General features: G+C 40.9%; 1 protein-coding gene across 2 annotated transcripts in view; it reads left to right on the top strand.

Moving 5' to 3' along the window:
* Positions 1-24403, top strand: part of gosr2 (golgi SNAP receptor complex member 2) — an 81144-nt gene that overhangs the window by 35911 nt on the left and 20830 nt on the right. The window contains exons 5-6 of one of the 2 annotated variants that reach the window (XM_072249298.1): positions 871-1011; positions 19581-19632. In XM_072249298.1, the coding sequence (XP_072105399.1) occupies positions 871-1011; positions 19581-19616 (177 nt within the window). In that variant the 3' untranslated portion in view covers positions 19617-19632. Of the gene's footprint in view, positions 1-870; positions 1012-19580; positions 19633-24403 lie in introns of those variants that run through there. The other variant, XM_072249297.1, reaches the window with a different exon arrangement.

Below are 24403 nucleotides of genomic sequence, written 5' to 3'. Positions count from 1 at the left end.
ATGTTACCCTGTACTCTAAATTATTGTTATATCTTTCCTTTTAATTGTTGAGCAAAGTTCCAGATGTTGCTTTATATCTTTTCCCAAGGGGAGGGGTGGCTTCATATAAAAAGGCAATCAGGAATAGTATATTACTGAATTATTTTACCACCAGGATTATTAAGTACCATTGAAATGTGGAGAACATAGATAAAAATAAAGTCTTAGTAAAATTCTACCACTGGCAGAACATGATGAACTTGATTTTACATTTTGAGTCTGTTGTCCTGCTTTGTGGCAAATGTTCAGGGGATATTTGAGTGGAGTTCTACATACGTTCCAATGAGACAGGGAAAGGATGGTAGGGTACAGGAACCATTGTGTACAAAGGCTGTTGAAAATCTAGTCAAGAAGAAAAGAAAAGCTTACGAAAAGTTCAAAAAACTAGGTAATGATAGAGATCTAGAAGGTGATAAGGCTAGCAGGAAGGAGCTTAAGAATGAAATTAGGAGAGCCAGAAGGGGCCATGAGAAGGCCTTGGCAAGCAGGATGAGTGCTTGAGTGGTGAATTCTGTTTCTAGAGAATATACTTTTTAAAAAAAAAACTACTTAGACGAGTAAGTTTAGGATTGAAGAGCATTGCTGGAAATAGCTTGATCATACGGTTCCAGATGATTAACATTCTGATCCAGGGATTTGAAGCTTGTGTTTACAATAATTTATTTTTGTGCCATTCGCTTAAGTGATAGTTCTAACAGAGGCTGATGAGTAAGTAGCCTGTAAGGAAAATTCCCTAATCAGTGTATGTGTCAAAAGTACTGAGCAGTAAAAAATATATTGATGCTGAGAAGGATCTGAATGGGTAATGAGGACCTCCCATTTCTTGTGCAGGATGCTGACACCTCAATAGCAATAGACGAGACCTTGCAGTTTAATACTTCTTTACACAATGCACACAAAGGAATGGATGATCTTCTGGGGAGCGGGTCCTCTATTCTCACTGGACTACGGGATCAGCGGATGACTCTCAAGGTGGGACATTACTAAGCTTGTGGAATCTCTGAAAAGACACCCTGTAACCCTTTTATTTTGTATTACCCTGTGCTGACTTCTTAAATTCAAATTATTTCATAATGAATATCTCCATTCATTGAATACAATTTTTAACATGACTGTGAGGCAAACATTTATGAATGGGCTGGTATGCTCTTGTATCTTCTTTACCACTTGATGTCATTAATCCATGGCATCTTGAATTTGTGGTTGTCTCCAGCTTCAGACTCTATTGGAGCAGACTTGATGGGCCAAATGGCCTATATCTTATCGTCTCCTGCTCCTATATCTTATAGTCAACTCAGTGCATGTGGAGTGTCATAACTTTGTCCAAAAAATGCCAACAAAATCATGTAGCAGAGAAATAACAGTAGAAAAGCAGTACAGTGGTTCTATAGAAGTTTGTATAAAGGAGCTGCTTCCATGTTAGATACATGGGTTTTGACCAAACGAAAAATAGCTGGAGTCACCTAGCACTTCAGTGCAAGGATGTTTATTAGGTGCGTCAAAAATCAAACTTACAAAAACTAGTGAAACTACTGAAAAGAAAGCTGCCAATATTTACCAAAGGTATCTACCAGAAAAGACAATTTGTCCAGTGTGAACTCTTGGCAGCCTCGATCTCTCTCCCACTGAGAGTGATGAGCACTGTTTATTCAGCACCAGGACATACCATCTTTAATCACCCACAGAGTTAACTTAAGACTACACATGAATTAGAATATGATGCACCCCACAATGTAGTTACAATCATATTACAAAATAAACAGAAGCACTTACCTTCAATACAGTATGCAAACAACACTATACACGTTTACACATCCCCATTTCTAAAGAAATGGAATATTCCACAGTTTGTGGAGGGAAAGCCAAACCCTTTAGGACTCATTATGAAAGTATGCCGAGGAAGACATTCAAGTGCACACAGTCAGTGCAACAACAGCAGAATGACAAGCCTGTGGGTGTTTGAAAGATTGTGTTTACTGAGCACTCTCTGTCACACCCCACAAAATAGAATATAGCCTGTTTTCATGTAAATCCTGGTCACTTAAAAAAGGCCCACAACTAGAACTCTTCACCATCTCTCATGCAAGGAACCGATTCTTCTTCAAGTAATCACGAGGAATTCTGCAGAGGCTGGAAATTAAAGCAATACACATCAAAGTTGCTGGTGAACGCAGCAGGCCAGGCAGCATCTCTAGGAAGAGGTACAGTTGACGTTTCAGATGAAGGGTCTCGGCCTGAAACGTCGACTGTACCTCTTCCTAGAGATGCTGCCTGGCCTGCTGCGCTCACCAGCAACTTCGATGTGTGTTGCTCCTTCAAGTAATATCTAGCAGCATGCCTAGATTAGCAACAAGCTCACCTAAGAATGGGATACAGATCTGACAAAAGTGCTATAGCTGGAGCTTAAAGTCTAGTAATGAGTGGGCTAAAGCAAATGTCCTCCGTTCAGGAAGGGTGAACAGTTAAACAACTGACAGGAGGAGGGAAGAAACTGGACATCCCTATTGATGGTGACGTGGGAGTTCACCACACAAATTCAAAGGAAAGGACTGAAGCAATTGTAGCTATCTTCATCCAGAAGTCCGATGATGTTGATCCATATCTACTTGCTCTCCATGCCTTCATATTCTCTTGCCTCACAAAGTTGAAGCTGCTCTTGTATTTCTAAACACTCAATTTGATTGTACATTGCTATTCTAAATCCTGTTGTTTTTGCACAATATTTACTGATGTTTTCTCATTGTCATGCTGTCAAAGAGGAAAATGGCAAAACCTAACTTTACAGTGCTTTGAAATCACTGTGTAAGCTGTTTTCAAATATACTTTTAAACTGTAATGCCTTTTTAAAAGAACAGTAGCTTCAAACACTTATTTAATTTGCCATGTCAATTGCATTGAATTTTTGTTTTTATTTTTAAAAATGTATGTGCTGAACTCATTTTGATCTTTATTTCCACAGTGAATATTTCGTTAATGTCCCTGTAGAGTACCACACAATCTATTTAATTGATTTCCTCTATGTAGTGTAGGAATTTCCATTGCTCTGGGAAACCAATCCTTTCCATACAAAGGAAGTTTACCATGTTACCACAAATGGCAAGCACTCCATTTGTTTTCTGCCAAGGATCATTTTATTGAAGTCTTTTTTTGATGAAGAATGCTGTTCATTTATCAGGACCAGAATATTATCCACATGTGATGTTATTCACATCTCAAAGCACCTGGGCCTTTCTCAATGAAAAATAAATCATCTCATCTATTAATCTTTGCCCATGGCACAAGGGATCTGTAATAAGGAAAACTTTCACTTGTCCTGATTAATCTACCCATTGCTGTTTGATTATTTTACTGAAACCATAGTAAGAAGGCTCACCTGTGTAAAGATTAAATGGTGGTCAATCTGTCACTTCAGTTACTTAAACATTACCCTGTTTGTAACCTACAAGCATTTGCTACATTTATACCAAACGATAGGCAACATAGTTGCTTGGTTTCTAAATTGGACACCTTCAAAAGGTGATGCTTCAAACAGGTGGCATTCATTATTAAGGACCCCCATCACCCAGGTTGTGCCCTCTTCTCATTGCTACCATCTGGAAGGATGTACAGAAGCCTGAAGACACACACTGAATGATTCAGGAACAGCTTCTTCCCCTCTGCCATCAGATTTCTGAATGGACATTGAACCCATGAACACTATCTTAGTATTTTTCCCCTTTCTTTTTGCATGACTTATTTAATTTAATTTTATTGTAATTCAACACCTTTATTATAAAATGTTGCAATATATTGCGGTCACAGAACAACAAATTTCATGACATTGCAAGTGATACTAAACCTGATTCTGATTCTGAAATTGTAAGTGCCCATAAATTGTTGCATGAAAATGCTTAGAGTTAGGGAGTCATCCAAAAAGGAAATGGGCCCTTTGATCCAATCTGTACCAGTTGCACCTTACCTCTTGCATTCCCATTAGTTCTTCCTCCTGCTCCATTATTCTCCTTTCACCTACCTATACTTGGGGCAATTTACAGTAGCCAATCACTACCCAGCACATCTTTGGCATCCAAGGGCAGGGTGGGGTGGGATGGGGGGGAGGAAGGTGGAAACCTAGAACAGGGAGGAGAGAGGAGAGAGAAAGAAAATCCACAAAGTCCCAAATTCCCCACAGGCAACCAAAGATCACAATTAAACTGGGATGTCTAGAGCTGTGAAGCAGCAGCACTACCCACTATCCTGAATTCTGCTGGGAGTAGGTGTTTATCATATTAGCGTACTCTCTCAAATACAAATGTTAGAGGAAGACATGGGATGTTTCCGTTCAATAGAACTTGCATTGTGGCTAGGTGGCTGGAGCCTGTCCTTTGCCTATCATTTTCAGAGAGAAACTGCTGTCTACCTGTCCGTCTGAGCAGTGGGTTAGAAACAAACAGCTGCATGAACTCAACAGATCAGGCAGCATCTCTGGAGCGAAATAGACCATCTTAAGCTAACTGGGGTTCAAATTTCTTTTTGTTATTAGAAATCCCAAACAGCCTGTGAAGTTGTTCTTTATGTGCTGGAGTTTCAAGTGAGCAGCATGTCTTAGAATTTAGTCAGGGGTTCCCAACCTGGGGTTCACAGACCCCTCGGTTAATGTTAGGGATCCATGGCACAAAAAAGATTAGGAATCCCTGGGCTGGATGTTTTATTTAACTGTTCCTCATACTGTTATTTTATGGGGAAATTGTGGTGTGCAAGAATGGAAATGTTCCTTGGCCAGATGGAACATGAGCTGACCATTTGAGAAGATAGATGAATTAAGAAAGTTTATGATTAACAGCACTGGGTATACCTGAACCATGCATATTACAGCAGATTAAGAAGATGCCTCATCAGCATATTCTTAGTAACATTTACTGAGGGCATCTAAATGCCAGCTTTGCTCATGACTCCTGCTTTCTGCAAATGTAGAGGAAGATGTGATTTTTTTAATATTTAAATCTGTGATCAAATCAGTAAAAGACCCAGAAAGTAATGTGTTCTTTCTCCATAATGTTTACTGTCAAATGAATTTGTCCAGTGAAGTGCTCTGGACACCTGCCCTGTGCCCTTTGCATGTTCCATTTATAACCGAATGGAACAAGGTGCACATGACTGGATTGGTATGATTGCCTACCTACCTTCCTACCTTCCTTCCTTCCTTGCTTCCTTCCTTCCTTATGTGAACTGTGTACAATCATTTTATTTGAATGCAAAAGAAAAAAGGAGATAACATCTCTGAATTTCACGCTGGCCTGCAGATATCATAGTCAGAATTAATAATTGGATTTCCATAGCTAAAAGGATAAGATCTAGCTCAAATTTCAGTCAGTTTTCATTCAATTATCAAGGTAATCTGTTACTTGGGGGCATTTTTATATAGCTGTTAACTTTAATTGGAAAGTTCAAGCTTGATTGATGAGACCTTATACTTATACCTTATACTTCTCAGTCTGTGTACTCAGCCCCCTGCTGTACTCACTGTACACCCATGATTGTACAGCCAAGTTTCCATCAAACTCAATATATAAGTTTGCTGATGACACAACAATTGTAGGCCGTATCTCGGGTAATGATGAGTTTGAGTACAGAGAGGAAATTAAGAACCTGGTGGCATGGTGCGAAGACAATAACCTATCCCTTAACGTCAGCAAGACGAAGGAATTGGTTGTTGACTTCAGAAGGAGTAGCGGACCGCACGACCCAATTTACATCGGTGGTGCATAAGTGGAATAGGTCAAAAGCTTTAAGACGAAGGAATTGGTTGTTGACTTCAGAAGGAGTAGCGGACCGCACGACCCAATTTACATCGGTGGTGCATAAGTGGAATAGGTCAAAAGCTTTAAGTTCCTCGGGGTCAATATCACAAATGACCTGACTTGGTCCAGCCAAGCAGAGTTCACTGCCAAGAAGGCCCACCAGCGCCTTTACTTCCTGAGAAAACTAAAGAAATTTGGCCTGTCCCCTAAAACCCTCACTAATTTTTATAGATGCACTGTAGAAAGCATTCTTCTAGGGTGCATCACAACCTGGTATGGAAGTTGTCCTGTCCAAGACCGGAAGAAGCTGCAGAAGATCGTGAACACGGCGCAGCACATCACACAAACCAATCTTCTGTCCTTGGACTCACTTTACACCACACGCTGTCGGAGCAGTGCTGCCAGGATAAACAAGGACACGACCTACCCAGCCAACGGACTTTTCGTCCCTCTTCCCTCCGGAAGAAGGTTCAGGAGCATGAAGACTCGTACGGCCAGATTTGGGAACAGCATCTTTCCAACTGTGAGAAGACTGCTGAACGGATCCTGACCCGGATCTGGGCCGTACCCTCCAAATATCCGGATCTGCCTCTCGGTTTTTTTGCACTACCTTACCTTCCATTTTTCTATTTTCTATTTATGATTTATAATTTAAATTTTTAATATTTACTAACTTTAAATTTTAAATATTTAATATTTGTAATCCAGGGAGTGTGAAGTGCAGAATCAAATATCGCTGTGATGATTGTACGTTCTAGTACCAATTGTTTGGCAACAATAAAGTATGAAGTAAAGTATATGTATGCCTTTCACTTTCTTTCCTAAGAATTATCCAGTTTAATAATGGACTGTAAGCACTGGCCTGATGGTAGGGTTTCTTTTGGATGTTATATCTTTTTAAAAGTAAATATTTCACAGAAGACTATAAGATATAGGAGCAGAAACAGGCCATTCAGCCCATCGCGTTTTCTCTGCCATTCAATCATGGGCTGATCCAATTCTTCCAGTCATCCCCACTCCCCTGCCTTCTCCCCATACCCTTTGATGCCCTGGCTATTCAAGAACTTGCCAAATGAAGCTAAGGAAAGATGTAATTCACAATCATAAAGATATTAGACCAGTATAAAAATGAAAATTCTGAAAATATCTAGATGTAATGAAGGCATGGGATCCAGGGAAGTTTGGCCAGGTGGATTCAGAATTGGCTTGCCTGCAGAAGACAGAGGGTCGTGCTGGAGGGAGTACATGCGGATTGGAGGGTTGTGACTAGTGGTGTCCCACAAGGATCTGTTCTGGGACCCCTACTTTTCGTGATTTTTATTAATGACCTGGATATTGGGGTAGAAGGGTGGGTTGGCAAGTTTGCAGACGACACAAAGGTTGGTGGTGTTGTAGATAGTGTAGAGGATTGTCAAAGATTGCAGAGAGACATTGATAGGATGCAGAAGTGGGCTGAGAAGTGGCAGATGGAGTTCAGCCCAGAGAAGTGTGAGGTGGTACACTTTGGAAGGACAAACTCCAAGGCAGAGTACAAAGTAAATGCCAGGATACTTGGTAGTGTGGAGGAGCAGAGGGATCTGGGGGTGCATGTCCACAGATCCCTGAAAGTTGCCTCACAGGTGGATAAGGTAGTTAAGAAAGCTTATGGGGTGTTAGCTTTCATAAGTTGAGGGATAGAGTTTAAGAGTCGTGATGTAATGATGCAGCTCTATAAAACTCTGGTTAGGCCGCACTTGGAGTAGTGTGTCCCGTTCTGGTCGCCTCACTATAGGAAGGATGTGGAAGCATTGGAAAGGGTACAGAGGAGACTTACCAGGATGCTGCCTGGTTTAGAGAGTATGGATTATGATCAGAGATTAAGGGAGCTAGGGCTTTACTCTTTGGAGAGAAGGAGGATGAGAGGAGACATGATAGAGGTGTACAAGATAATAAGAGGAATAGATAGAGTGGACAGCCAGCGCCTCTTCCCCAGGGCACCACTGCTCAATACAAGAGGACATGGCTTTAAGGTAAGGGGTGGGAAGTTCAAGGGGGATATTAGAGGAAGGTTTTTTACTCAGAGAGTGGTTGGTGCATGGAATGCACTGCCTGAGTCAGTGGTGGAGGCAGATACACTAGTGAAGTTTAAGAGACTACTAGAGAGATATATGGAGGATTTTAAGGTGGGGGCTTATATGGGAGGCAGGGTTTGAGGGTCAGCACAACATTGTGGGCCAAAGGGCCTGTACTGTGCTGTACTATTCTATGTATATGTAATACACAATTGTTCATTTTCCCTTTTTGTCTAACTACACATCATTCATACTACAATGGGTCTATAGAGAGGTACAGAAAAATAGGTCTTTTGAATTTTTTCTTTAATCAAATAAAATTTAAACTAGACATGAAGAAATCCTAGAAGTGAGCAATTACTAGAAACACAACTGAAATTTCAAACCCTGACTCCTTTTGTTTCTCTCGTTTCCTTTTAAGTATTTATTGCGTAATTGTGATTGGAGCAACACTGACATCTTTGGCAGGTGGTGGTATTGCAGATTGTGGTCAAGTAATCTTTGTGTCAATCTATGAACACATCTGATTGTACAGAATTGAAATGTATTCCATTGAAATAGAATGTACTGTCTGGAACTGAAACTCTTGTTCAGTAGCAGCAGGATAGACTTTAAAATAATGCCTCACTCCCTTGAAATTCTATGGCTGTCAACTAGCCAAATTTTTAAAAGTCATTTTATATTTACATAAACTGAGCGGAAGTAATCTAAAATATAGATCAACTCCTTTTTTGAATATTTTCAGAGGTCCAACATTGAAGATTTTAAAATAATGTCTAAGTGAACGCAAACATGTTAAAAACAGTACAAATCTTGTAACCTCATCGCCACACAAGGGTGGTGGAGAAAGATTGTTGAAAGTAAAAATCAAATACTGTATAGTTTGTGAGAATAAGGGATTAAGATTTACATTTATTGAAAACAATCATTTTCTTTTGTTAAGATTGGTATTTCTTGGATTGTTTGATACACTGGATTCTGGATAATTTGGACACATTGGCAGCAGTATATTTTGGTCCAATTAATAGTTGCCCCAATTAGCTGAAGTTTCATGGAAATAGTTAAAAAGCTATATTAAAAAAAAGGCCAAGCTACCTTCAAACTGAGTAGCAAATTATGTATTTAAATAAAGTGCAAAACAAATTAAAACACTACCAAAACTACTACAGTACTATAAAACTGCGTATTAGTTCATAATGGTTATCGACAGGAATTAATCTATTGTACACTGTTATGTCCTTTTAATTGGCAGCTAGTGCAGACGATGGACTGCCTTCATTCCCTTCTTGCATGAAGTAGTGCTGTAATATAACAATAAATCCCCTGGCACCCTGTGTAGTCACTAGCTCCAGTTCAGATGTGTCATCTTCGTCCCTTCCCTATCTTCATATATCATGCCTTGGTGTTTTAATACAATGCTTTTGATGATTGCATACTCTAAATCTTCAGTTTTATTGTAACATTCAAGATGATTGTCGATATCTTCAAATTCTTTGTAGTTCCTAACTTATTGAAGTAGTGAAATTGTTTCACTCCTGGCTGTTTCTGCAATCTCCAAGCCTGAATGTTTGAAACCATAGTGAGCAAAACAGTTTTGAGTTGTTTTACTGTTTATTTTTTGCTAACAAATTGTACTGCATGTTATGTGGTAAGGGTCTGAATTTTTTGAGTCAAAATGAAAAACAAAATGATCAGAAATGCTTTCAATCAGTGACTGGACTGCATTCAGGAATTCATCTTTGAATTTGGAAGAGTATACCACAGTTGTTCCAGACTTCATTAAAACCTGTGTGGATGAGTGTGTGCCTATGAAAACTTGCTGTACATTCCAAACCAAAAGCTGTGGATGAACCAGAAGGTCCATAGTCTGCTGAGGGCTAGATCTGTGGCATTTAAGTCTGGTGAACCAGGTCTGTACAAGAAAACCAGGTATGGCTTGCAGAGGGCTATTTCAAAAGTGAACAAACAATTCCAAGCAAGGTTGGAGGCAACATCAACTCTGGCAGGGTTTGCAGGACATTACTTCCAACAAAGCGAAACCCAATAGCATGAATGGCAGCGATGTTTCACTACCAGATGAGCTATGCCTTTTATGCCTGCTTTGAAAGGGAGAACATAACTACAGCTGTGAAGATCCCTGCTGCACCCAGTGACCCTGTGATATCTGTCTCAGAGGCCGATGTCAGACTGTCTTTCAGGAGGATGAACCCTCATAAGGCGGCAGGCCCTGTTGGAGTGTTGTTGCGTGAATGAAATTGCCAGAGGAATTTACTAGTGGATACAAAGTAGCTTCTTTATTCGATAAATCAAAGTACAGCAGGCATCATACAGAGATGTTTTTGGTGGAAAGGTCTGCTGTCCCAACATGGGGCTCAATATTTATGTACTAAACACAAAGGACAATTCCATATTTACAAAGTATATACAATGCTTTCTTTTGAAACTACATACAAACTTCACACCTTCTGATTCTCATCCATCCCACAGACACCAGCATCATTTGGACTGGGATTCACAGCTTTTTGGGAATGCATTGTTCCAAATTACTTCCACAATACATTATCAAAGAACAGAAGACTGGTAGCCAAAGCTATTTGCTAAATGTAAATGACCTAAACCAAAAAATCACTCTAACATGGAGTACCTGGGAAGGCTTTGAAAACTTGTGCCAACCAAGTGGTTGGTGTGTTCAAGGACATTTTCAAATTCCCATTGCTATGGTCGGAAATTCCCACCTGCTTCAAAAAGGCAACAATTATACCAGTGCTTAAGAAGAATAATGTGAGCTGCCTTAATGACTATCACCCAGTAGCACTCACATCTATGGTGATGAAATGCTTTGAGAAATTGGTCATGGCTAGAACAAACTCCTGTCTCAGCAAGGGCCTGGACCCATTGCAATTTGCTTATTGCCACAATCGGTCTACGGCAGATGCAATCTCAATGGCTCTTCACATGGCTTTAGATCACCTGCACAATACAAAAGCCTATGTCAGAATGCTGTTCATTGACTATAGCTCAGCGTTTAGCACCATCATTCCCACAGTTCTGATCAATAAGGCACGGAACCTGGGTCCCTATACCTCCCTCTGCAATTGGATCCTCGACTTCTTAACCAGAAGACCACATTCTGTGTGGATTAGTGATGACCTATCTTCACTGATGATCAACACTAGTGCACCTCAGGGGTGTGTGCTTAGCCCACTGCTCTATTCTCTATATACCCAAGACTGTGTAGCTAGGTATAGCTCAAATGCCATCTATAAATTTGCTGATGATACAATCATTGTTGGCAGAATCTCAGATGGAGACGAGAGGGTGTGCAGGAGCGAGATATGCCAACTATTTGAGCGGTGTCCCAGCAGCAACTTTGCACTCAACATCAGTAACACCAATGAGCTGATTGTGGACTTCAGGCAGGGTAGGACGAGGGACCACGAACCAATCCTCATAGAGGGGTCAGAAGTGGAGAGAGTGAGCAATTTCAAGTTCCTGGGTGTCAAGATCTCTGAGGATCTAAACTGGTCCCAACATATCGATGCAGCTATAAAGAAGACAAGACAGCGACTATATTTCATTAGGAGTTTGAAGAGATTTGGTTTGTCACTTAAAACACTCAAATTTCTATAGATGTACCATGGAGAGCATTCTGACAGGTTGCATCACTGTCTGGCATGTGGGGTGGGTGGGGGGGGTTGCACTCTTGAACAGGACTGAAAGAAGTTACAGAAAGTTGTAAAATTAGTCAGTTCCATCTTTGGGTATTAGCCTCCAAGACATCTTCAAGGAGCGGTGTCTCAGAAAGACAGCATCCATCATTAAGGACCCCTATCACCCAGGACATGCCCTCTTCACATTGTTACCGCCGAGAAGGATATTAAACCTGATTCTGATTCTGAAATAAAAAGCAAAATGACCACAAATTCCTTTTTTTTTGAATCAGCATTTGTTGGCCCAAGTGGATAACATAACACAAGCACACACAACTAGCACTATTTGAAAACTGTTCGGCAACAGTATCCTGTCCCAGTGGCATAGTGTCCCAAATATATGAAGGGAATCCTGGCTCTTTACTCAATTAACTTTTGTTCTTTACGAGTTGTCCCAGATAAGCGGCTGCCTCGATTAACTGATGGCCCAATTAACCGGAATACACTATAACTAATGCTCTGTATCTCTTGGGAGCTCACAGTAGATCTGCTGGAATAAATCAAGATTGTCCAATATGACTCTACTACATGATATGCTGGAATATGTGTGCACCTTGTTCCACTTCCTCTCTGAAGTGTTACAGCTTCCTGTTTCATATTGGCTTACAGCCTTAATATGGTTTACTTCCCCCACACCTCTCACCATCTGTTCATTCCACTCTTCCTCTTATGACTGACTCATGTGGGTGTGCAGTTGCATAGATTCTGGCAGCTCTCCATTGCCTTACTAAAAAAAAATAATTGTTTTTACATGAGCCAAGCTGCTTGGTGTGCTCCCCAGATACATAGTGGTCACAGTATAGTACCTGATCAGTAGCCTTTGGCACTAGTCATGACTTAGTTATGTAGAATGATAAGGCTATTTGCAGCAGTTTTCATCAGTTAACACTGAACATGCAAGTCCAAAACTCTGCTGCCTTTCTCTTACAAGGCTAAATTTATTTTCCACCTTTCCAGGTTTGTTTTTCTGCTTCCTTTCCCTTTCAATTAAAATAGACTTTGGTACCTTAGTCTCTTTCTTCAACAACCTCCAGCTCTGTCACCCAAGTTTTGAATCCATCTGTAATTACAGAGATCTCTAACGCAATTCACCAAACCTTACTCTTGCTGCCACTTGAGATCAGTGCTCTTTTCACTGTATTAGTTCTGAAATAGTGAATTAATCTTTTAGTAATCTCAACAAATTTTGCATTTATTTTGTTGCTGTTAGAGCTCTTCTTCATTTGCCTTAATTTTCTTTTTATTTCATGAACTCTTTATTCCTTCTGCACAGCTCCTCATCTAGCTTGATGCCCCTCCTTTGGACTGTACTCTTGCTTTGGAAATTCCCTGTAAGATATTGTCTCCACTCTTGTCCATTCTGCCACCTCCTGAAATTGCAGCATTCTGAATTCTCTGGTCTAATCTTGAAGTTGTCATTAAATGTGCTGTTATTTTTATTTCATTGTAGGACATGGATGATGTAGGCCATCTCTAATTGCCCTTGAGAAGGTGGTGGCAAGTATCCTCTTGGATTTCACTAGCCCTTATGATGAGGGTAATCCCACAATGCAGTTGGATATTATGTTCCAGGACTTAGATCCAACAAATTAGAAGGATTAGCAATAGTTTTCCAAGTCAGAATGTTGTATGATTTGGACAGGTACCTGCAGATGGTGGTGATCCCATTTAACTGTTGTCTTTGTTCTTGATGATAGAGGTCAAAGGTAACTGTAAATGGCGCACTGTGGCTGAAGTACGTACCAATGAGTAAGTAATTGTGTATGATGGTGGATGGAATGCTAATCGAGTGGGATGTTTTGTCCTGAATGACACTTGACTGTTGCAGGAGCAGCACGGATTGAGGCAAGTATCCAGTGCGCTCCTTCCGTAGCAACGGTGTTTGTGTAGCTGGTTCAGCTTCTGGTTGGTGGTGCCCTGAGGGATGTTGATAGGGAAACTCAGCAATGGGATGGCAATGAGAGTCAAAGGTAGCAAAATGGATCGAAGGCATGAATATTCCTTTGCCACTTTTCAATCTTTATTGAATTCTGCATTCCACATTGTTTTGAAGAATTACAAGCATGTTTAAACAGTGTTCAGGGTTCAGCTGCACCTCATAAGGAGTGAACCAAATTTGCTGAAGGCTGGCTGTGATGGTTGGGATCTCAGAATCATCTGTACACCACTTCTGCTTGAGAACTGAAGATGACTGCTCTGGGTGACTTGAATTCATTATTCATTTACCCACAGCCATTCATGTTTGGATGTGTCAGCTCTGCAGTTGGGGCTTTGCTTACTCAGATGCATGCTGATTTTGATTGACCGTGGCAATTGGCACTAAAGTTTTAAATATTGTACGGTGCTGGTCCTGTCATTACTTTTCTGGGTTTCCCTCTGATGTAAGGGTACAAGATGTACCAGACCATGACGTTGCAGATTAATTTAGAATAGCATTCTTAGATTGATAATCCACAGTATCTCAGGGATACCCACTATTTAGCTATGAGATCAATTTCCTGTACAATTAAGCTAGGAAGTAGTGCCACACAATATGATGGAGATTGTCTTTATTGCGAAGACAGACACTTTATTTGCACAGCATGACTGCGGCTCTACCAATGCCCTTAAATGGAAAATCCTACAAAAGGTAGTGGATATGGCCCAGTCCATCACGGGTAAAGCTGTCCCAACCAATGAGCACATCTATGTGAAGTGCGGTCGCAGAAAAGTAGCATCCATCATCGAAGGTCCCCACCACCCAGGACATGCTCTCTTCTCACTGCTGCCATCAGGAGCCTCAGGAGCCACACCACCACGTTCAGGAATGGTTACTAACCCTCAACCATCAGGCTCTTGAACAAAGCAGATAACTTCACTTGCTCTGTCACTGAAATGTTCCTATAACCAACAGACTCACTTTCAAGGACTTTTCATTTCATGTTCTTGATATTTATTGCTCATTTATTTATTATTTCTTTTTATATTTTCACAGTTTGTTGTCTTCTGCACGTTGGTTGAACACCCAAGTTGAGCGGTCTTTCATTCATTGTATTATAGTTATTATTCTATAGATTTATTGAGTATGCCCACAAAGAAAATGAATCTCAAGGTTGTATATGCTGACATATAAGTACTTTGATAATAAATTTACTTTGAACATTTTTTGATCAATGATGTCTCCTGCTGATTGTAATCGTAGATAAATCTGCAATGCTTTAAATTAACATTGCATCATACTTGCTGCAGATGCAGTCTGTTAGATAAATTCTCAACGGCTTAGAAGGCACAATGGTGCCCCTGGTAGAGCTGTGGCCTCGTGCTGTGATTCTTCCTGCATCCCAGAAACTTGAGGATTAGCTGGTTAATTGTGAGTGGTGGTATTTGGAAATAGTAGATGAGAATGTGAAGAGAATAAAATAGGATTAACGTAGAATGGGTGTAAATACATGATTGAGAGTTGGCACAGTCTCAGTAGGTTAAAGGGCCTTTATTCCATGCTGTAACTTGCTCTGGACACTGATTCAGCCAGTAAATTGAGTTTTATGGCAGTAGTACAGTGTAATAAATAAAATATACTATAAATTGGATGATCTTGGAATTCAGCTGCAGATTGGCAAATATGACATTGTGGCTATCTCTGAAACTTGACTAAAGGATGGCTGCCATTGGGAGCTTAACGTCTAAGGATATACAGTGTATCGGAAAGATAGGTTAGTAGGCAGAGGGGGTGGTGTGGCCCTGCGTATAAGAAATAATATTAAATTATTGGAAAGAGATGACATAGGATTGGAAGGTGTAGAGTCTGTATGGGTTGAGTTAAGAAATGGCAAGGGTAAAAGGACCCTAATGGCAGTTGTCTACAAGCCTCCAAACAGCAGCCGGGATGTGGATTACAAATTACAGCAGGAGATAGAAAAGGCGTGTTAGAAAGGCAATGTTGTGATAATCGTTGGGAATTTTAACGTGAAAGTGAATTGCGAAAACCAAGTCAGTACTGGACCCTAAGAGAGAGAATCTGTGGAGTGTCTAAGGGATGGCTTTTTAGAACAGCTTGCTGTTGAGCCCACTAGGGGATTGGCTGTGCTGGATTGGGTGTTGGGTAATGATCCGGAGGTGAGAAGAGAGCTTAAGGTTAAGGAACCCTTAGGGAACAGTGATCACAATATGATCGAGTTCACATTAAAATTTGAGAGGGAAAAAATGAAACCCAATGTGTCGGTATTTCAGTGGAATAAAGGAAATTAGAATGGCATGAGAGGGGAACTGGCCGAAGTTGCCTGGAAAGGGATATTTGCAGGAGAGACAGCTGAGCAGCAATGGCTGGAGTTTCTGTGAAAAATGAGGGAAATGCAAGACAGATACAAAGGGTGATTGATCAGTTTGTGGCCTAAGGTAGAAGGAGTCAATTTTAGAAAACCTAGCACATTTATTTTTCAACATAGTCCCCTCCTACATTCACACACTTAGTCCAGCGGTTGTGGAGCATGCGGATCTTGGACCTCCAGAAAGTGTCCACAGCAGGGGTGATTGATAAGTTCGTGGCCTAAGGTAGAAGAAGATGAGTTATACAGCTCTCGTTACATGCGCATGCAGGTCAACTCTTTGAGTGATTATGCAGAAAGTTTGAAGTTAATAACTCATCAGGGGTGATTGATAAGTTTGTGGCCTAAGGTAGATGGAGATGGTGGAAGAAATAAACGGGCAGACTATAATTTACATGGAGAGAAAATTGAAAATGCAGAGATGCAAAGGGACTTGGGAGTCCTTGTGCAGAATACCCTAAAGGTTAACCTCCAGGTTCAGTCGATGGTGAAGGAGGCGAATGCAATGTTGGCATTCATTTCTAGAGGTATAGAATATAAGAGCCGGGATGTGATGTTGAGGCTCTATAAGGCACTCGTGAGACCACACATGGAGTATTGTGTGCAGTTTTGGGCTCCTTATTTTAGAAAGGATATACTGACATTGAAGAGGGTCCAGAGAAGATTCACAAGAATGATTCCAGGAATGAAAGGGTTACTGTATGAGGACCGTCTGGCAGCTCTTGGGCTTTATTCTCTGGAGTTCAGGAGAATGAGGGGGATCTCATAGAAACATTCTGAATGTTAAAAGGCCTGAACAGATTAGATATGGCAAAGTTATTTCCCATGTTAGGAGATTCTAGGACAAGAGGGCACGAATTCAGGATTGAAGGACATCCTTTTAGAACTGAGATGCGGAGAAATTACTTTAGTCAGAGGGTGGTAAAGCTGTGGAATTTGTTGTTATGACCGGCTGTGGAGGCCAAGTCATTGGGTGTATTTAAGGCAGAGATAGATAGGTTCTTGATTCGCCAGGGCATCAAAGGGTATGGGGTGAAGGCAGGGGAGTTGGGATGACTGGAAGAATTGGATCGGCCCATGATTGAATGGTGGAGCAGATTCGATGGGCAGAATGGCCTACTTCTGCTCCTATGTCTTATGGTCTTATGGTAGAGAGGCTGGTGCCCATGATGGAGTTGGCTGAGTTTACAACTTTCAGCAGTTTTTCCCAATTCTGTGCAATGGCAACTCCCCCCCCCCCACCCCCCATACCAGACTATGATGGAACAAGTTAGAATACTCTCAGTGGTGGTACATTTGTAGAACTTTCTAGAGTCTTTGGTGATATTCCAAATCCCAAACTCCGAATGAAGTAAAACTTCTAATGTGTCTTCCTTGTAACTGCATCAATACAAGGCTAGGATAGATCCTCAGAGATGTTAACATGCTGGACATTGAAACTGCTGACTCCTCGATGAGGAGTGGTATGTGTTCCATCGACTTCCTCTATCTGAAGTCCACAATCAATTTCTGTGTTCTTACTGTTGCAACACCATTCAGCCAGCTGACTTATCTCACTCTTGTATGCCACCTTGTCAACATCTGTGATTCTGCCAACAACAGTTGTGTCATCAGCAAATTTATAGATGTAGCTGTGCCTAGCTACACAGTCATTGGTGGAGAGAGAGTAGAGCATTGGGCTAAGCACATGTCCTTGAGGTGCACTGGTGGTGTTGCCCTTGCCTAGAATTTCCTTGCCACTTTGGACTGGTACCATGAAACTTTAGAGAATCTGGAGCCAATGTTGAGGTTTGGCATCTTGTTTACCTTTCAAATACTTAAGCTTGGCTAACACAAAATCCTTTTTTTAATCTTGACTCTTGACCTGTATTGCCTCTTGGAACGACCACTGTCCGCTGAACATCGACGACTCCTCTGTAGAGATCGTTAAGAGCACCAAATTTCTTGGTGTTCACCTGGTGGAGAATCTCACCTGGTCCCTCAACGCCAGCTCCATAGCAAAGAAAGCCCAGCAGCATCTCTACTTTCCGCGAAGGCTGAGGAAAGTCCATCTCCCACCCCACATCCTCACCACATTCTACAGAGGTTGTATTGAGAGCATCCTGAGCAGCTGCATCACTGCCGTTCGGAAATTGCACCATCTCGGATCGCAAGACCCTGCAGCGGATAGTGAGGTCAGCTGAGAAGGATCATCGGGGTCTCTCTTCCCACCATTATAGACATCTACACCACACGCTGCATCCGTAAAGCAAACAGCATTATGAAGGACCCCATGCACCCCTCATACAAACTCTTCTCCATCCTGCCATCTGGCAAAAGGCACCGAAGTATTCGGGTTCTCACGACCAGACTATGTAACAGTTTCTTTCCCCAAGCCATCAGACTCCTCAATACCCAGAACCTGGACTGACACCAACCTGCTGCCCTCTACTGTGCCTATTGTCTTGTTTATTATTTATTGTAATGCCTGCATTGTTTTGTGCACTTTATGCAGTCCTGGGTAGGTCTGTAGTCTAGTGTAGTTTTTGTGTTGTTTTACGTAGTTCAGTGTTGTTTTTGTATTGTTTCATGTAGCACCATGGTCCTGAAAAACGTTGTCTCGTTTTTGCTGTGTACTGTACCAGCAGTTATGGTCGAAATGACAATAAAAAGTGACTTGACCTGACTTGAAATGCATTAAGTTTTAAAATTCACAATTTAGTTTTTGAACAGCACCATAGTCTCGCTATCATCTCTGTAAAAACTACTTAAGCCTGTAATCTTCTAAGATAGTTGCACTGCTCTGATACTGATCTGTTGCTCATCCGTGGCTGTCACTGTCCCATCTGAGGTGGCGGTGATTCAGCTCGTAAGACAGCAATCTCTGATATTGCCTCCCTAAAAAAGCTTCATACTCCCTTATGAAACCTACCCATTCGACTACATTTTTTGGTCATTTTTCCTACTTATTTTTCAGATTGATACTAATTTTTTATGTTCAGTAGCTCTCACCCCTGCCATCAGATTTCTGAACTGTCCAGGAACACTACCTCGTTATTCTAAACATGAGATTCTTCAGATGCTGGAAATCCGGAGTAACCCACAATATGCTCGAAATGTCAAATCTTTTATTCCTTTCCAGGGATGTTGCCTGACCAGTGTTTTGTGTGTGTTGCCTCATCATTCTGCTCTGTTTTTGTACTATATATTTGCAAACATTTCTTATTGTAGCTTATAGTAATTTTTGATGTATTGCACTGTACTGCTACTGCAAAACAGCGCATTTCATGACGTGTCAGTGGTAATAAACCTGATTCTGATTCTCATTTGGACACATTTTCTCTTTTTAAGGTGCTATATATATGGGATTTGATGTTCAACTACTTTCATAGGAAATACATATCACAACATGCTGGAGGTCCCATTATTGCCCTGCTCAGCAATGATCAAAAGAATCGGGCTAGAAATTAGGGATGTACTTGGTCTGTGATATTTGTTATGGCTGCTTCATGGTTAATCTGTGCAGCCGTTATGTTGATATTTAATTAAAATATATGTTCATTTCCCTTTCCAGTGTAGTAAATTGAGTCTTGCATCTGTATATTTGGGAAGTACTTGTTCTGGGTAACTTCCAGATTAGCTAATAAATTAAAATTAGGAATGTTGAATATTCCTAATGCTGAATAAATTTGCTGACGATACAACCATTGTTGGTAGAATCTCAGATGGAGACGAGAGGGCATACAGGAGTGAGATATGCCAACTAGTGGAGTGGTGCCACAGCAACAACCTGGCACTCAACGTCAGTAAGACGAAAGAGCTGATTGTGGACTTCAGGAAGGGTAAGACAAAGGAACACATACTAATCTTCACAGAGGGATCAGAAGTGGAGAGAGTGAGCAGCTTCAAGTTCCTGGGTGTCAAGATCTCTGAGGATCTAACCTGGTCCTAACATATCGATGTAGTTATAAAGAAGGCAAGACAGCGGCTATACTTTATTAGGAGTTTGAAGAGATTTGGCATGTCAGCAAAAACACTCAAAAACTTCTATAGATGTATCGTGGAGGGCATTCTGACAGGCTGCATCACTGTCTGGTATGGAGGGGCTACTGCACAGGACTGAAAGAAGCTGTAGAAGGTTGTAAATCTAGTCAGCTCCATCTTGGGTACTAGCCTACAAAGTACCCAGGACATCTTTAGGGAGCGGTGTCTCAGAAAGGCAGCGTCCATTATTAAGGACCCCCAGTACCCAGGGCATGCCTTTTTCTCACTGTTGCCATCAGGTAGGAGATACAGAAGCCTGAAGGCACACACTCACTGATTCAGGAACAGCTTCTTCCCCTCTGCCATCTGATTCCTAAGTGGACATTGAACCCTTAGACACTACCTCACTTTTTTTAATATGCAGTATTTCGGTTTTTGCACATTTTTAAAAATCTATTCAATATACGTAATTGATTTACTTGTTTATTTATTTTTTTCTCTCTCTGCTAGATCATGTACTGCATTGAACTGCTGCTGCTAAGTTAACAAATTTCACGTCACATACCGGTGATACTAAACCTCATTCTGATTTTGATTATTTCCAAGAACTGTTTTCATAAATTTCTGTTAGTAATGCAGAACTGCATAAATAGTCGATCAGTCCTACACAATGCACTAATCTCAATTTTTACATTCTATCACAGATGACTCTATATTATCCAAAAAAATGTTGATATAAAGCTCTTTCTACCTCAAATAAAACATATGGCATTGTTAACAGCTTTCTCAACAGTCGGTTTCTCTAAGATGTCAAGCAGTGACTAATATGGTTAATTTTATTTAAGTCATGGGTATCTGAAGCAATTGGATAAACCATTTCCAAATATGGAAAATAGAACAAGTGTTGTTAGCATTGATATGATCCTGCTGATGTAATCCTGAAACAGGATGCTTCACTTCCTTTGTCTTGCCAGGAAACCGTGACAAATGCCAAGCACCTTACTTTAATTGTCATGATGCATCACAACAGTATACCAGTGTGTCACTATCATTTGCAAAATGTTCAGTGACTTAAAGAAATATATAGTGGAAATGGTAGCATGTTAACCCGCAATACCTGTGCAGTCTCTTTAGAAGAGTTAAGAAGTCCCACTTCCTTGTTTATTCTTCAGAGTCTAACAATGTTTTCCTTTGTTTTGTATATCTGATTATCTTTTGAAAGTCATGTTGAATCTTCATCCATCACTTTTTATGTAAATAGTCAAGATCAAAATTACATTTTTTAAAATCTGCCCGCTTGTGTTCTTTGCCAGTTATCTTAAATCTGTGCCCTCTGGTTATTGACCTTCTTGCAAGGTTAGGCATTTTCTCCTTATTTGCTCTTTGAAAACCTTCCCAGCTTTGAGCACTTCAGTTCAACAGGCACTAATTTCTGTGCTCTAGGGAAAAATGATTGCAACCTCTCCATTTTGTATTTTTTCACTGAAGTTCCTCACCATTTTATTAACATCATGTTATGTTGATCTCACCAGCAAGTCAACAATTATAGGCCATCTCCGTTTGCCCTTGGAACTAATGACAGTACTGAGACAAAGTTGTTGAGTGAGGTGGTCATGGATATGGATCCAGTGTCAGTGAAGGTACAGTGATGCACTTCCAAGTCAGGAGGACATGATCTAGAGATGAACTTGCTGTTGATACATGCTGCCCTTGTCACTTGTGATAGAAGTGACTTGAGGGCACTGTCAAAGTAAATCAAGTATCTTTTGTGGATGATGCACACTTTGACCATCATGTGGTGATGATACAAGGAATAACTTTTTTGGAATGGTGGTTGGGTTCCTATTTAAATGGTTTGACTTTTTCCTGGATGGTGTTGAGTGCTTTTGGAGTTGTATATTTGGGCAAACGGATGGTATTCTGTCACATTCAGCATTTGTGCCTTGTTGGTGGAAACGCTCTGGGGTGTCAGAAGGTAAGTCACTTGGCCACTGAGTAGATGCAGTATTTTTTGTGGTAGTTCCTGTTTACTTTCTAGTCGGTGACTGCCAGGATGTTGATGTGGGAGAACTTTGTAATGCCACTGATTGTTAGGTGTAGGTGGATAAAGTAACTTGCTCTACAATTTACCATTGTCCAGCATTTGTGTGGCGTAAATATAATTTTCCATAGATGTGTGAGGATGGACTGCTTGACTTAGTGTGGTGGTATGGATAGAATTAGATATGTAGTCATCAGTAAACATCCCGAGCTCTGATCTTGTAAAGGAAGGAAGGACATGGATGAGGATGGTTAAGCCCAAGACATTCCCTTGGAGATATCCTAGGGCTGGGCTGATTGATTCAACAACCACAGCCACCTTCCTTAGCACCCAATAACTTCAGTTTTGCCAGAGTTCTTTGATGACACACTTGTTTAAATGTTGCTTTGATGTCAAAGGCAGTCGCTCTCGTCTTACTACAGGAATTCAGCTTTTTGGTCCCTGTTTGGACTAAAGCAGTAATCAAGTCTGGAGCCAAGTGGTCTTGACAAAACCCAAACTGAGCATCAGTGAGCAGGAAGCCCTGACGTAATGATACCTGCCATCACTTTGCTGGTGATTGAAAATAGACTAATCAGCTGAGTTGGATATGTCGTGTTTCTTTTCGTGGATAGGACATATTCATATAATTTCTTCAACTTTGGATCTATGCCAGTGTTTTGACTGTATTAGAATAGTTTGGCTTGGAGGTGTTACCATTTCTGGAGCACAGATTATAGCTGGGATGATGCCTTAATGTCGTAAAGACTCTCAGTAATGCATCAGTTGGAAATAAAAGGAAAGAAACTGCACACGCCTGATATAAAAAGGGAAATATTTGAGCACATTATGTGTTTCAAGCATTTCTAATCATTCAGCAAAGTTCTTTCTTAGATATTGTATCATCTGTTTACTTATCCAGAGAGTAATCTCCACCGAATAACATAAACCACAGCAGACGCATTTGGTTTTTCAATTATTTTTAATGCTTCTATCTTTTTCTGAAGATATATATTTTGTAGAGGAGGGCATCAATGTCTGACGTATATTGTTTTGGGTGTCTGAATATAGTAGAACAAATCCTTATAGTTTCCTTCACTGAAAATAACACAGCTTCCCACTGTTCTTTTAATTAGCAACAATTCAAAAAGATTTAGACAAAATAAATGACTAAATACCTCAAGAGTAACTGACTAAATCAACTAATGTTATTGTTTGAATTCTCACTAATTGGCATGATTATTTGGAAAATGGGTCATTAAATGGGTGAGGATGGTACATGACAGGATAGAGTATGCCTGTTGATCCCACAATAGCATATTCTTTTGTTGTGTACGTATTTCTATATAAATGCACCACAATAGGCCCAGCTTCCCAACAGTTACGCTTATTTTGTACACAGCCTTGAATTCCTCTTACTCTGTGTAATGTGCATTCATTGTTATCTTGTTCCCTTGCCCTTCATTTATAATCAGTATTTCAGGGTGTACCAAAACACTTTATAGCCAGTCAAGTCGTTCTGAAAGGTAATCAGTGTTGTAATGAAGGAACTCGGAGTTATTTGCACATAACACTTTTGCTACCCTCATAGATATATTCTCCCTTGTAGATGCACATTTTTGTAAATGCCCTGTTACTGGATGCTCTATAGCAGGGGTTCCCAACCTGGGGTCCAGGGGCCCCTCGGTTAATGGTAGGGGTGCATGAAATAAAAAAGGTTGGGAGCTCCTGTTTAGATCAAATCCAGGCTGATTTTGGATGTGCTGTGAAATCCACTGGACTGTTATCCTGTCTGCCTGTGGTCTCGTTCATTTGATGATGAGCTGTCCCAATTTCTCTCTTGCAGTTTAGCCAATAAGCAATTGAATTGGTGTTCTTGTGGTACAAGAGCATATGCACTTTACCCCCCCCCCCACCACCCTTGTTTATTCAGCGGTATAGCTGCCTCACAACGCCAGACACCCAGGTTTAATCCTAACCTTGGGTGTAGCCTGCACGGAATTTGTATGTTCCCCCTGTGACTGTGTGGGCTTCCTCCCATGTCCTGATGATCTGTGAGCTGGCTCGTTAATAGCCAATGTAACTTGCTCTATTTTGTAGCTCAAATCTGGGAAGATTGTTGAGAATATGGGGCAAATTAGAAGCATAGAAACATAGAAAACCTACAGCACAATACAGGCCCTTCGGCCCACAAAACTGTGCCGAACATGTACTGACTTTAGAACTACCTATGCTTTACCTATAGCCCTCTATTTTTCTAAGCTCCATCCAGGAGTCTCTTAAAAGACCCTGTTGTTTCCGCCTCCACCACCACCACCAGCAGCCCATTCCACGCACTCACCACTCTCTGCGTAAAAAAAATAAACAACCTACCCCTGACATCTCCTCTGTACCTACTTCCAAGCACCTTAAAACTGTGCCCTCTTGTGCTAGTTATTTCAGCTCTGGGGAAGAGCCTCTGACTATCCACACAATCAATGCCTCTCATTATCTTGAACACCTCTATCAGGTCACCTCTCATCCTCTGTCGCTCCAA

The sequence above is a fragment of the Mobula birostris genome, chromosome X (genome assembly GCF_030028105.1).
Source record: "Mobula birostris isolate sMobBir1 chromosome X, sMobBir1.hap1, whole genome shotgun sequence".
NCBI lineage: Eukaryota > Metazoa > Chordata > Chondrichthyes > Myliobatiformes > Myliobatidae > Mobula > Mobula birostris.
The sequence above is the reverse complement of the archived record's forward strand: the minus strand, read 5'-3'. Positions and strand labels throughout refer to the sequence as shown.